At 42.2% G+C, this 14,465-nt stretch overlaps 1 protein-coding gene across 7 annotated transcripts in view; it reads left to right on the top strand.

The window, feature by feature from the left end:
• CDH7 (cadherin 7) overlaps nucleotides 5,815-14,465 on the top strand; it is a 140,491-nt gene continuing 131,840 nt past the window's right edge. The window contains exon 1 of one of the 7 annotated variants that reach the window (XM_021099453.1): nucleotides 5,815-5,834. Coding sequence is in view for 1 of the 7 variants with exons in the window: in XM_021099464.1 (XP_020955123.1) it covers nucleotides 6,602-6,658 (57 nt within the window). In the remaining 6 variants the exon portion in view is untranslated. Of the gene's footprint in view, nucleotides 5,835-6,261; nucleotides 6,659-6,737; nucleotides 6,889-6,922; nucleotides 6,942-6,974; nucleotides 7,452-14,465 lie in introns of those variants that run through there. The other 6 variants (XM_021099416.1, XM_021099464.1, XM_021099468.1 and 3 more) reach the window with 6 other exon arrangements.

Raw genomic sequence — 14,465 nt, 5'->3', positions numbered from 1 at the left:
AGTTCATAAAAACACTACTGCTCCTCTTAAGTACAAGTTATCTTCTAGGTGGCGGTTCTTCAATATTATTAAGCGTGCTTACCTCCCAAAAAAACCACCTTGGAAGAAACTGGCTCATTTTGTCTCATCTTTCTTCCTAAGGTATATAGTTTCCTCACATTTTCCCTTCCTGGATTTTCTTTCTGAATATGAGTTTAACTTCAAAGTCACATACTCCAGAGAGCTATACTCTTGGTTCCATGCAGCTGCTGGAAGTAGGGTCATTCCTCCACACACATTTTATGTGTGTTAGGAGAGCACTAAATATAATTGAGTGGCACCAGTTATAAAACCTAGAGAACCCAGGGCAGGCCAGCTCTCTGCATCCACACACAAGGAACAATCAGATTACTGCTGCCTAGAGGACACTGTGGGCACAGCAGAGAAAGTGTCCTGGCACAAGCTGAACATGATGTGAATGTATGCTTGGGAGCTCTCTTTCTGTCCAAGTAACGGAGGATTATGTACACGAGTTGCATTTTATGGGGAAAAAAAAGTCCCTTATTAAATCCCTTTGCTTCTTGGGGACCATTTGAGGTCTCCGGATGGTCTGCTGACCATCTGCTGTCTTCTAAGGGCTAGATCCTAGTCATGTCCAAGATCCAAGTGAAAGGCATAATTGTTCATGCTTTGGGGACTCTCCAATAACAAGTGTCTTCCTGCTTCAGACCCGATACCTCACTGCTCACTGTTCTCTTGCTGAGTTTAGCGTCATCCTTGCCCTTGCTACAGCTCTGGTTGTAACCGGAATCTTCCCTGGGGCCTTCTACACAGCATAAGCTCAATAAATATTTTCAAAATGAGTTTATTGTGAAAATTCACTTTTTTTCCAAAAGATTCTATGGTGTGTGGTAGAGTGATAGAACAATGTTTAACAGGAATTTGCATTACCGCTTTTCTCTCTGATGGTTTTCGAAGGCTTTTATGGAACAACTATAATTCAAGGGCCAGTGCAGGCCTAGCTATATTATTTCTGACAATTTTGATGTGAGCTGCTTTTTAAAAAGTAATTTGTGTTCCATCCAGAGATACAACCGCACATCAGTAGTATCATACACTATTTAAGTAAGTGTCCCCTTGCTCTGGCGTTTAATACTCAATCCAAATCAGATGTTTATCTGTTTGAGTTTGTTCATCAGAAAGAAAATGTTGAGAAATTTGACATGTATCGGCAGAAAGCTCTGCTTCTCTAAAATGATAACCAGTGACCCACGATATCTCAGGTATTTTCAAGCCCAGTGAAAAAAGCCTTGACTATCTGGAAGAGACTGGAATGATGGTCTGGATAACTTCCTTTGCTTAGAATAGGGGAACATGAATCCTTAGCCTTTGCTTTCCAACCCCTCTGTGTATGATCTCAATCCCATTTTCTTCTTTTTTTTTTTTTTTTAATTTTTTTGGCCTTGCCTGTGGCATGTGGAAGTTCCTGGGCCAGGGATCCAACCTGCACCGAGCAGCAACCGAGCTGAGCCACTGCAGTGACAATGCCAAATCTTTAGCCCACTGAACCACAAGGGAACTCCCCTGTGGGTTTTTTTCTAAGTAGGTGGGGTGAAGAGTGTGCTGCCTGTAATCTAAAGCATAAGATATAGAAGTAGGCAGATTTAAAAGGCAAAAGATTGTTTTTTTCTATTTAACGGTTAGACATCATTAGGTCTTAAAATTCCTGTATGTGGAAGTTCTCTGCACCACCTATTTGAAGTGAATGGAAACCTCAGTACTGGTCCATCTGCATCATCACATCACAGATGAAAGCTTAGTACCACCCACTGGGACACATCAGCCTTACTGTATGTGAGTTTGCAAAGGACTTTTGATCTTGTTTTTTTCTCCTTCTCATTTTACTTTTGCTTTTAAGGTTTTCCATGCTAGGCACTTTTATTGGTTTAAAAGGGATCTTCTCCCTGAGGTCTTACTGTTTTGTCCTGAAAGGCCTGTTGCCCTCCTCCTCACCCTGAAGAACATTTATTGAGAAAATTCCTTAGAATCCATTAGAGATCCTTGCATTTTCTAAATAGCTCTGTGCTGTCAGCAGCTCCCTTGCTCTGTGACTATCTTCAGGGCTCTTTAACTAAGTAGTATCCTCTCCAAGTAAGTATTCACTTTTGGACAGACTGACTTTTTGAATAATGAACACGGAGCCCTTAAGCACATCTTAAGCAGTGAAATTATCATCTCAGACTTTGGATTCATTCAGTCTGGTACCTGTGAGGGACACAGGCACCTGAGAGATCCACTGAGGGTGGGGGTGGGGGGAATTCCACAATGCTTATCATAGGCACATCTTTCTTCTCTTAGTGATCATTTATGCTGTTATTGATAACTGCATTGAATCTTTAAATATATTTATATTTTCCGATTACCTCCAAGGGATTTGCATATATTAGTGCCACAACTACAGTCCAGGCCAATATTTTTCTCCTCTGGATTTCTGCAGTGATTTCCAAAACAATTCCTCACCTTCAGTGTAAGGCTGATTTAAAACAGCTGCCAGGGTGTTACCTTCTCCTGCAATTACCATCATAATTTCCCTTTGTAAAACTTCTCATGCTCCCACATTGCTCTCATGGTACAATTCAAACATGTTCTCTCCCCATTTGAGGCTTTTTATCATGTGGCCCCTTGTATGTGCTCCCACACTTGATATTCTGTGTCTACCATGTCCCAAGGCTCATCATGGCATGTGGAGAGGAATGCACCTTCTGATTTTCCCACTAGGTTGGAAGGTTCCTGAAGATAAAAACTGCATCTTCATCTTTGTGTTCTCAACCCCTAGACCCCCCACACAGCAGGAGTTCATTAATATTTACCAAGTTAGTGGGCAACAACAGAAAGCTGGTAATCTCTCCTAAGTCCTTTCTTTTCTAGAAAATGGTAGTATGCTTAATTAGATGAAATACATTGAAGTATATAGACATACTCAGGGAAATTCTGAGCATTATATAATAAAAACATATATTTTTATTATTATCCACAAGTTTATATTGGGAGAGACTTTCACAGTAAACTATAAATGGTCCGACTTTTTGAGAGCTTTCCGTATGTTAAGTGCTCCTTACCTTCTGTCACATCTGTGTTTCTCTACCCAAGGCTCCCCAGAATTGCTAGAACTACTCAGATCTCAGTGATTAGCTCTTTTCTGCCCTCAGCTGCCAGATACCTGAGCCACATCTCTGGGTTTAGAGTAAGATCAGGGTGGAATGAATAAATAATCTGAACAGCAATCTCATCAGGAACTTTTACTTGAACCAAATCTGCTTTGGGAGATAAAACATGTAGGGAAATACTTTCCACACCAACAGAGGTTTTGGCAAAGTTCTCTTATGTTTTCTGATTCCTTCTCCAAAATATAGTTTTGGTACATCTGATTTTACTGACTTGATCAATAGTGCAAATGAAAGGATATCTTTTTAAATAGGAAAGAAAGGGGGACAAATTTGTGTACAGCTTTATGTGACACTGAAGAAATAAACCTCCAACTGAAGGGATTTGTAAAATATTGTTATAAAAAAGGTAAAATGTTTAAAACATACATTTGAAAATTACATGGAAACAAAACTTCATAAGTAGATATGCAGTTATGACTTACATTTGTATTTCATGGGCTTTCAAAAAAATTTTTTTTGGTCTTTTTAGGGCCACAACTGGCTGGGGATTGAATCATAGCTGCAGCCACTGGTCTACCCCAAAACCACAGCCACAACAGATCCAAGCTGCACCTGCAACCTACACCACAGCTCATGGCAATACTGGATCCTTAACCCACTGAGTGAGGCCAGGGATTGAACCTGCGTCTGCATGGATACTAGTCAGATTCATTTCCACTGGGCCATGAAGGGAACTCCTATTTCATGGACTCAAACATTCGGTAGCATCTTGGGATATAGCCAATATAGTTTTTTTTTTTTTTTTTTTTTTTATAAATTAGTGTTTCTCAGAACAAGGTTTTCTAATCAACTAAAAGTTGTGGGAAAAGGAGGGAAAAGGAGACAGGATCTAATAAAACATGCTTTGTCTTCGGAGGTGACCACTGCACCAACCGGTGGACATTTATTTGTTGTCCCTAATGTTAGGCCTCTTTCTAAGAATAAAATACAAACACCTTCCAGGAACCCAGATTTATTCCCTGCTCAACACTCCAACAAAACCCAGCTTGAGTCTCCCCTTGTGCAGTATTCTGTGTTTCTTAAATACACCCAACTTTTTCTTTCTCCAAACATTTGCCATTGTTTATCCTGCCCAGGCCATTTTCCTTCAGATCATCTCAAGTCTAGCTCATTCTCATCATGTCTCAGCTTCAGTGCCATCTTCTCAGAGAGAGACCATCCCTGACTTCAGCAGATGAAAGGGTATATCCCTCAGTAACCATGTGAAGCATCCCTTGTTCTTTTTGCCTTCTACATTGTACTCTCTAGGAGAGGAGCCTGGAACTTCCTATATGATAAACAGCTTGTTAATGTCAGAACTCAAACTACTATTCTAATTTAAACTCATTTCACCCCTTATAGAATCTGTGTCAAGGTTATTGTTTAAGGACTTTTTTTTTTTTTTTAAAAGAAAAGGAAATAGCATGAAAATATCTACTTCAGAAAGGAAGCCCAAACTGGTGATCAGTATTTATGCAGAGGCACAAGAAAATGGAAAAAAAAATGAGGAAAATTTTAGGAAGTGACCAAAATAACTTTTAAAAGTCTCCAAATCTATTTGCCCTTTCTTTCTATATAGTGTCTTTTGATCAAAACAAGCTAGGAAATGAATACCATACAGTATCCAATGCCTGGAACAATTATGAGTCCCATCTGCCTGGAATAATTATGAATCCCATCTCAAAAGCAAGTTCATTAGACAAAGCAAGACAAGTGTATGTAATGCCACCAGAAAAATGTAAAGTTCTAGACTGTGTGATATTACCCAGAATAATTGAGGATTTTCACATGGAAAATCATGTCAAAGTGCTCAAAGATGAAGACAAGGTTTAATGTCTGACTACTGGGAGAATGATGGTGGTGTTGACAGAGAAGTGCATACTAGGAAGTTCAAGGCAATCTCTGTGCAGGGATAAAGAGGTTGTTCTAAACATCCTAAATTGGGGTGATGGATGAATGAAAATGGACCTTGAAATGGCCATCCAAGCAGGCCTGGAGCTGACAGGTTTGGGGTCGAGTCAAAACATTTAAAATGAAGCAATTGTAGCATGCATGGTATATGGAAGTGAATAAAAGCTTTAAAAAGGTTTGCTGTTGGTATTATTAGTGTAGAATTCAGTTTTAAATACTAAGTCGGTAAGAGGAAAAATGCAAGCTAGATGGACAGGAGGAGCAAGACTGGGGGTTGGGCAAGTGTGCTGGAGTGAACAAGAAAGCAGAGGTGCTTATATGAACAAGCCTGTGCCCACATGACCGGTATCCGGAGAATCACTGTTAAGGATGGATGAGAGACGCAAGGCAAGTTCCACTGTCAGAATGAGAAAAATGAAAACGAACGCGCTTGGAAATGATCTATTCACCTTCCTAACCCCTACGACAGAACACCTAGCCATCAGGTTAAATCAAGTACCAGAGCAGAGGAAAACAAAGCGTGCTCCACTCTACCGGCTGCGGCGCGTTCTAAATGGAAGACCAGATCCCCTTCCTCACCTCTCGAGGGTCTTCTATTCCACCCTGCGCGTAAATCATACACCTCGGAAGTTTTGCATTAGAGAGCCCAGCAGGGGTGGAAATTTTCTGCAAGTAAAGAAAGTAGAACTAGGGCAGTCCGAGGAGATTGAAAGGGCAAAACTATCACGCAAGAAAACTGTAAGTTCTGATTAGTTTTATGACTTTGCCTTCATGCCTCAGGAGCTCAATTGATCACGGCTTCCAAGACAGGTTGGGGGCGGGGAAGGGAGGGCGCTAGAAAAAAATTCTCAAAACTCTCCTCCAGCTCCTCGCTTTCAGATGCAAATACCTCGCCGAGAGATGGATGGGCTGCAGCCCCTCCTACTTTCACCGCTCCTCTGGATTTTCCTGCGAAGGACTCTGTCGGCACCGAGCTGTCAGGAGGGCGGTGGAGGAGGGGCGCGCGGGGGTGCGCGCGCGGGAGAGCGCGCGCGGCGGCTGAGCAGCTTCCTTGCCAAGAGCCCTCACTGGGGCTCCGGGAGGTGCTTGAACATCAGCGGCTCCCGGGGCCGGCCACAACCGGCGCTGTCAGCCGGCGCCCGCCGCCTATCGCCCTCTCCTCCTTCCCTCCTGCCGGTCCGAGCCGGCCCCAGCGCCCCCTCTCCTTCTCCTCTCCCGCGCTCGCCCTCTCGCCCTCTCTCCGGAAGCGCGCGCCGCTCGCTCTTGACCTGGCGTCTGAGCGGCCAGGGAAAGGCGGCGGAGGCGGCGGGCCCCGGGCGCCCACGGCTGGGGCAGGGACCACGTATCCCGCGCCCCGTGCCCCGCGGAGAGGGCTGTGATTGGAGCAGGCGTCCGTGCCCCGCCCGCCGCAGCGGGCGCCGCCGGTCCGCCCAGTGCGCCCAGCTGCGCGCACTGGGAACCGAGGCGCCCAACGGCGCCCTGCTGCTGAGCTTGCGCCCTCTCGGATGCAAACGCCCGGGTCTCTGGCGCCGGACGCCGCGGGGAGGGCAGCGAGGCCCCAGGTTAGTGAGTCCGCCCGCAGGGGGCTGGGGTAGGCGCCCAGGGCAGAAGCGCGCCCTCGCCGTGCGCCTGGGGAAGGAGGACTTCTCCGCGGGTGGAGAGCGGGCGGGGGGACTCGTGTGGAGTTTCCCTGGCGTCCCCAAGTTACTGATCCGTGGCCCCACCGGGCAGGACGGGCAGGCGGACCGAGCTGAGGGCGCTGGGCCCGGAAAGCCGTGCTGACGGACACCAGGTGCGACGCGAGTTGGCGAGTTCAGGGATCGAGCAGATCCCAGCGTTCTCCAGGTGAAGCGGTGCACACCGTCTGGTCCGCTATCCTCAAAGAGGAGTACGAGGGAACCCCAGTTGACCTGGGATGGATGGGGACAAAACTCCGCCCTGGCGGGGCGTCCAGCTTCTGCCGCGGTCCGAGACTGCAAGGGGGTGTGTGTCTGCGCGTGCGGGAGTCCATCTAACCATATGCGTAGACGCCTTTTACCTTTCGGGAAGGTGGAGCTCATCTAAGGGTGTTTTGCTTTTGCCTGTAATTAGTATTCTGCTGCTACTGTGCATCCGCAGGGCTGGCCTCTCATAGGCAACCTGCTTCCCCTCCGCCCGGCGGTACCTTAGGGGTGCGCTGTTCAAAGGGCACCCTGTTTCTCTGAATGCTTGGTGAACTCTTCGCGGGCACACCTGCTCCCCGGCTGGTTGTGGGTATTCAGCCTCCAAGGGAGGATGAACCAGGAAGGACCTACTATCTTTATTGGCTTCACGTTTTAGATCGTTAACCTTACGGATTTTTTAGATTCAGTTCAGGTGAGTAGAGATTGGTGCTGAATTCACCTAGCAGTGGGCAGATGGGAACCTGTGAAGACACCATCAAGGATTGGGTGTCTCAAGGCTTTGGAGATCTGAAAACTGAACCAGGAATATACTTAAATATACTTATATATTTTGCAAAAATATCTTCTCTTTACTGGATCACTTACTAAGTGCAACATCGTTAAGTAAGACTTGCCTTTCGTTATTCCTGTAACCAGGCAGGTATTCAGATTATTTTTCCTACAAAAGTAGACAAACAAAACTTTATGGGGAAAAAAATTTAAAAAAAAATGTAAGTAACATGCTCATATATGGCGCTAGCTAAGTGACAAGTATGCATTAGGAAAATCAGGTTAAGGACACACAAAAATGTGTATTTTAAAAGAGTTTAGGGGCAGTGGTAAGTGGCAGCTTTTTTTTTTTTTAAAGAAAGTTTGCATTGATACACTGTCAGCAGCATCTACGTAGTTTTAAGTGTGTTTTACAAAGGCAAGTCAATAGTGAAGAAAGAGCTAAGACAGAAAGTAATTGCATTGGAGGCTTTCAGTAACTCATCAAATTTACTTCTTCCTGAAGAATTAGTTTTGTCTACAAGAACTCTTTTTTTGTTATTGTGTGTAAAGGGAAATACATTAAGTGTTATTTTCTTCATTTGGGGGCTCTTTGGGACAGTATGAATTAAAATGGAGAAGAATTGAGGCAGGCAGTCAAACTGGCAACTTTGTGGAAGTCTGGCTTATATGCTAGTGTTTAATATGGAGTGGAGTGGCAGAAGCAATTAGGTAGCAGCCAACCTTAATAGTCTTATCTGGTAAAGCTAGCTGACAGTCTGTCTATGGAAAGAAAAATAAAGAAAACAGTCATCAGTAGTGCTGACCATCGCCCTGCTAAAAGCCATTAAGGTTTGCAGCTTTAATAAAAGGGCATTGTGCTCTCACAACGTGAGATATTATTGTCATTAAGGGCTGCAATAGGTCATTAGAATTGTGTTAACAACCAGCTGACAGGCTCACAACTCTTCTTAAGTCGACTTTTATTGATTTAATAGCACAGAGCTTTTCCCTTCCTTATAAAAGAGTAATTGTAAAGCATCTGTGTTTCTGCAGTTTACCCTTGAATTGACTCTAGTTTTTAGTGTTCAGCGAAGGAGGGAGGGTGGGGAGCATCCTGAGTTGGCCACTGTTCAGCCTTCCTAGATCTAAAAGTCCATCCACTGTGTCTCCTCAGGTGTGATTTCTTTGTTAGGCTCCCCATCATTCAGCATGTTAGTATTATTTTGAGGGCAAAGCTGATATAAACTTCTCAGAATGTATACTGCTGTGAGGAAGTGAATATACCTTTGTGTCAAGTGCAATACTTCCTTTGTCAGATCTTTTAGAAATCTTTTGTAAAGTACCTCAAGTTGTTCAGCATTGTGAATATTTATGCCTCAGTGATTCCACCCTTCTTTGATTTTATAAGGTTTTGCATTGACTGCATTAGCAGTTCATATCACATCACAGTTCTCTCACACACAAATGTATTTTACTTGCTTGGAAGGCTTCAAAGCTCAGCTTATATTGGGAGTCTCAGAAACTTCTAAAATAACTGAGGCGCCTTCGTTGATTGCAAAGGGACAGTGATGGAAGCTTTTCTCTTTAGCTTGAAGGACTCGGTTGCTTCTAAATGGGGTGATAAAGGGGAGCTGAGGACAAGGAAGGAAGGCATGTGATCAGAGTCCTGTGTATGACCATTTCCTCAGCCTCTGACAAGCAGAGCAGATCTGGCTGTAACCGGCGGTACTTGAGTGCCTCCTCTGGGAATTTGCTGGTTCTGCAGAAAGATACCCCTGCAAACATTTCCCCCTTGTTCTGCAAGATTCCTCACTGATAGAAAGATCAGTGCAAATGAATATGCAGGCATTTATGTTCTTACATTCATCTCAGATTATACTATAGGTTTTCATTCTGGTAGAATTTATTTTTGGCTGTTTCACAAGATGTTTATTGAAACATGATGCCTTTTATTGGAGTTGTATAAATCTGACCTGGCTCAATGTAAATACAAGGGTAAATTAAAAATGAAAATTGATAACAGTGAGATATGTTGTAAAAGTACAGAGGAACAAGCCCTTTAAACATAATTTCACCATTTTGATATTATATAAATAGCTCAGAAGGACTTTGCTTTGCCACTTTGTCTTTTTAATTTACATAGGCCTTCTTATAGCTAATTGTAAACTCTTGTTCCTCTTTCTTTTGACTCCTTTCTCTTCCTTTGGCCCATGGCAGAAGTTATTTGTGCTTAGTTGAAAGTGACTCTGTAACCCACTTAGACAAGTTTTCATTCCTTGTCTGATAACCAGATGCAGACTACAGGCTATGCAATTCATTTCCAGGGCCCCTGCCTGAATATTTAGGCCAGTTAACGGTAGGAGGTTGTGGTCTGTGGTTGTAATGTTATCTAGCCCAGGGAGCTAATGGATTTGATCACAGTTTCTTTACGTGAGAAGTTACATATCACAGAAGGCCCCCAGCCTCACTAATTAAAATGTAAAAGAAAAAAAAATTATACCTTTTCAGTGCAAAAGAAGGCTGTTTCACCAGTATTTAAATTATTGAAGTTAATGCTAAACATTAAGTGATACAGAGATGAGACAAATGATAGTATATTTCTATAGTAAAAAATAAAGATGGCCATGTTAGATCTACAGGGATTATGGGTATATTAAGAACAGAGAGCCATCTCAAAATATAGGATTTATAGCAACAACCAGGCAACCTTACAGCCTATGGTAGTTCTGAATTGGTGCCCTGTTTCTAAAACAGTCAGTGGACTATTATTCGAATTTCAGTGGAGATATCTAACTACCGTAGTGCTACAGTGTAGTAGGAAGTTATTGTTACTATTATTTTTGATCACCTGGGATGTTTAGAAGGGAGAAGGCAGTTTTAAGGTTGGATACTGCTCGCTCTCCATTTTTGGTAACATGTCAACATACAGTCCTGAACAACAGACCCCTCATCTTATTGTTTCTCTGTCCTCCTGACCTTTCTGCTTGGAATCCTGATGATCTCCTGCTTTGAAAATTCTAGTGCATGGTTATATTAAAAATTTGAGTAAGAGCAAATTGGCTTTTGGAGAAGCTGATAAATTCTAAAGGTAATCAGAAAGATCTTCATTAGCAGAATGAGAACTATTTAGCCAACACTTTATCATTGCGTCCCCTCACTTCCAGTCCCATCTGTAACTAGCTGTGTGACCTTGGGTATTTCACTAGGATTCTGAGGACTTTGATTTTGAGGAAAGAAAGAAAAGACTGCCTAAGGTTTGTCTAATACCCATTCTGGTTCTGTGGTCCCACCACTTGAGGAATCTTCAAACATCAGGGGTAGTGGGTTTGGGGACATCTTTCTGTTACCCCCACACACACCCCAGGAATGCTCAGGAGAATCAAGCGATTGCCTTCTTAAGCACTGAAATGACATTCTCTCTCTCTCTCTCTTTCCCTCTTTCCCATAGACCTCTTCTTTAAAAACTCTGTATGTGATATTAGGAACTGAAGTTTGGCCACAGCTCTTGAAATACTTTCCTAGATTCCTGGATTTTCTCTGTTGTAGCCTCATGGCATCTGCTCATTCATAAATAGGAGACTAGGATAGATCTTTCCCCACTTCTGCGCGCCCCGAATGTATGAAGTGGACCTACTTTAAAAATAAGCAAAAATAGCAATGACCAAGTATCATCCGTTTTTCAGACTAACTTTGTGTACAGAGATGAATCACAGTAGGGACCTGAGTGGTGACAGGTGGCTGCTGTCCTGGTAAAGCAAGGGCAAATGAAGGTCTTTAATGAAGACCTGGAGGCAGTCTTTGTTGAATTTAAATAATGCCCTTAAGAGCTCGAGCAGGCTTCTTTTGGCAGATTATACAAAAGAACTAGTTCATGGGAGGGTGTTCTTAAAGCAATGGTGTTATCTGTGTGATGCCCTCTAACCGCTGCTAAGAAGTAGTATCCTTCTCACTTTTAAACATGGATAGTGTTCACTCTTCATAAGGAGTCATTAAAAATATGTTCCTTGTCAAAATGTAGCTCAGCTTTAAAGCAGCTTTGGAAGTGACAGTTTCCTCTCAGGAGGCCAACAGCAAGAATTCCCCTCCTGCACCCCCCCATTTTATTATTGTTACAACTATGATTTCTTGTCCTACTAGGTTTTATAGACCAGCCAGCAGAATATCCTGAGGAATATCAGTTATGTTCTGGAGACGTTTGGCAGTTACCCATCATGAATTTTTCTGATTCTCATGGATTATTTTCTGCCAAGTTCACTGACAGTCGTCAAATGTCATTCATAGAATTGTTCACAGAAAGTGCAAATTACTGACATTATTTGGGAACTTTCATGTTCTACAGAACTGTGAACTGTTCCCATTTTTAGAGGAGAGGCAGGACTTCTTCCAGTCTTAAGTTACCAGTAGGTAATAAACTGTGTTAGTGTGGCACACATTGGGTATATTTCAGAATTGTTGCAGATGACCTGGATCTGATGCAACTCCAGACACATAGAGCTTGAGGAGCCTCTGTTCCTTGCCTGTGCTTTAGAGAAACTGATGGTATAAGGTCTTCAACTGAGGTAAGCAATTGGATATTCATGTTGGATTGCAAAGAATGCTTTCCAGTTTAAGTGCCCAAAACCTAAACTGGTAATATATTTCTGTTTCATGTAATTGATAGTCATATTTTATAGTTCATGTTATTTCTAGAAGGCAGATAGCTCCGTGTGCCTTTTAAAAAAAACAGTTTAGCAAGTATAAATTAGTTGGTAATTAGGTGTGTTTTTAAACTATCTTGTGGTTATATCTTAATGTGAATGGCTGAATAGGATACATTTTATGCTACTTGTCATGTTTTTAGCATGAAGCCTTTAATTTAGATGGAACAGACTCTGGAAGATTTGCCCTTTTGCTCATTAACAATTGATATGCTGAGGCATAAAAATATTTTGTTATTAAGGGATTTTTGGTCATTGTTTTTAGGTCTGAACAAAACATTTGATTAAGAGCATGATGGTCATTTGGTCTGATTTTTGAAAATAGTTTCACAGAGGTGTTAAGTGGAGCAGAAAATCCAAGAAAATTTTATAATAATGAATTCGTTGGGGTAAAATAATATTAGCTATTAAGGTTAAATTAATAATGAACTGTCTAGCTGGAAATAATTCTTTGCCACTTAGTTGAACAAAAATAATTGGAACAAAAGGTAGCATGATAAAGTGATTTCAGGTCAAATAAATGATATTGATTTAGTAAATACTGCTTCACCGATTCTCACCATACTCTTTCCGTTTCTTTTTGCTCCAATCTATTTAAGATTTCCTTTGTGAGGTTTTATTTTGTATTCTCTTGACTAAGGTGTTTTGTGATGCTTACAGTAGTAGTTGTGATACTAATGTTATAAATTTTTAAGAATACAAGTTTTATCTTTAAAATATCAGAGCAAAAAAAGTTGTAAATTTTACCCAGGTTTTTTAAAACTAGTTATTAGTCCAGTAGCCATCATTACTACTCATTCAAACATCTGGGGTTGGCCCCTGTTCAGTTCTTCTCAGATATAACCTATTCCTGTTGTTTTTGTCCTGAAAGTTATAATGGCACAAATTCGTGACTGTCCAGAAGTTGACACAGATCTGTAGAAGTTACCAAACTGTATACCAGCACATTATTTTTCTGCGCTGTCTTTTTTTTTCCTGAGCTGGTCGGAGTAACCAGGTCAGCTATCTAGACCTCCAGAGGGTCGCTCTCCTGAGCTTTCCCTGAGGAGACCATGTGATGACGCATGACACAGCTCAGATGCAGAGGTCCCTGCTGGTTTCTGATGTGACTTTCCCCTGGTTAACACCTGTATCTGAAACTTAGTGGGGAGAGGAGGTAGAAGAAAGAGAGAAGAGGAAAAGACAGGGAAGTCTGAGAAGGGAGCACATAGATTTCTGCTTTGGGGCACAGATTCCTGAGGCAGTGTTTAACGCATTGTGAAAAAAGTTGTGATTGGTTGGGTGCTCAAGTTCATTTATGGGGAGAAATGTCTTTTGTGCTACCGTTATGCATGCTGACGTTTGTGTGAAGATGGGAAGCCTATTTGGTGAGTTTATGCCATAGGAGGTCCTGAATTCAGGTCTTGATTGCTTCTGTTTGATGAGCACTAATAACTGAAGGTTTTCATAATGCTTCAGAACCCTTCATTTCTTTTATGATATCCCAGCACAGAGAGGGTGAGCTGGGTTCAACTGCTGTACTGGCCTTTACCTTGAAAAGCAGTTCTGACTAGAAAGCACAGCCAGGATTTGGGGAGGCCTGGTGGGAAAGGGGGACGCCTGACCCCTGACCAGACAGCCTCCCCCTGCTGAGTTCGTAGCTGCCTAAAATACTGATGTACACATTGTGAAATGGCCCTACTCACATCACATTCATGCGCGCATGATTTTCCGATCTTATAAGCACACTGGACAGAGGGTATTAGAGAGGCATTTAATCTGCCTCATGAGAGAGAATTTCATCCTCCAATAATGTACACAAAGTCAGTTAAAGTGTCCTTGTACACTCTTGTAGACCTTCAAGAAAGTTAAAGGAAATCGGGCTCAAGAGTCTGGCAAATACTTCAAATCCTGCAGAGAAATATAATAGAATTGTTCTCAAAGTGATTGTGACTTATAAATATGGTAGGGTTATGAGGGATTTATATATTGACTTATTATGTGGTTAAGTTTTCATATTAAAAAATGAGGGTGATTATAATAAAAAGAAACATTCCGTAAGTATTTTCCGAATGTCAATTACAGTGCCCATTCTGTTCTAGATACTCAGGTCCAGAGATAGGTCCCTGTTCACTGAGGTTTATATTAATACTACTTCTAAAACCCTTGATTTAAATAGGAAAGTACAGAATCCTCAGGTATCTTTCCTTTGCAGATATTATCTCAATGACTCTAAAGTAACCCTTAGCATTTTCTATCACTCATTTCTTTTCGATGTT

Source organism: Sus scrofa, chromosome 1 (genome assembly GCF_000003025.6).
Source record: "Sus scrofa isolate TJ Tabasco breed Duroc chromosome 1, Sscrofa11.1, whole genome shotgun sequence".
Lineage (NCBI taxonomy): Eukaryota > Metazoa > Chordata > Mammalia > Artiodactyla > Suidae > Sus > Sus scrofa.
This window is presented reverse-complemented; position numbering and strand designations above follow the sequence as displayed.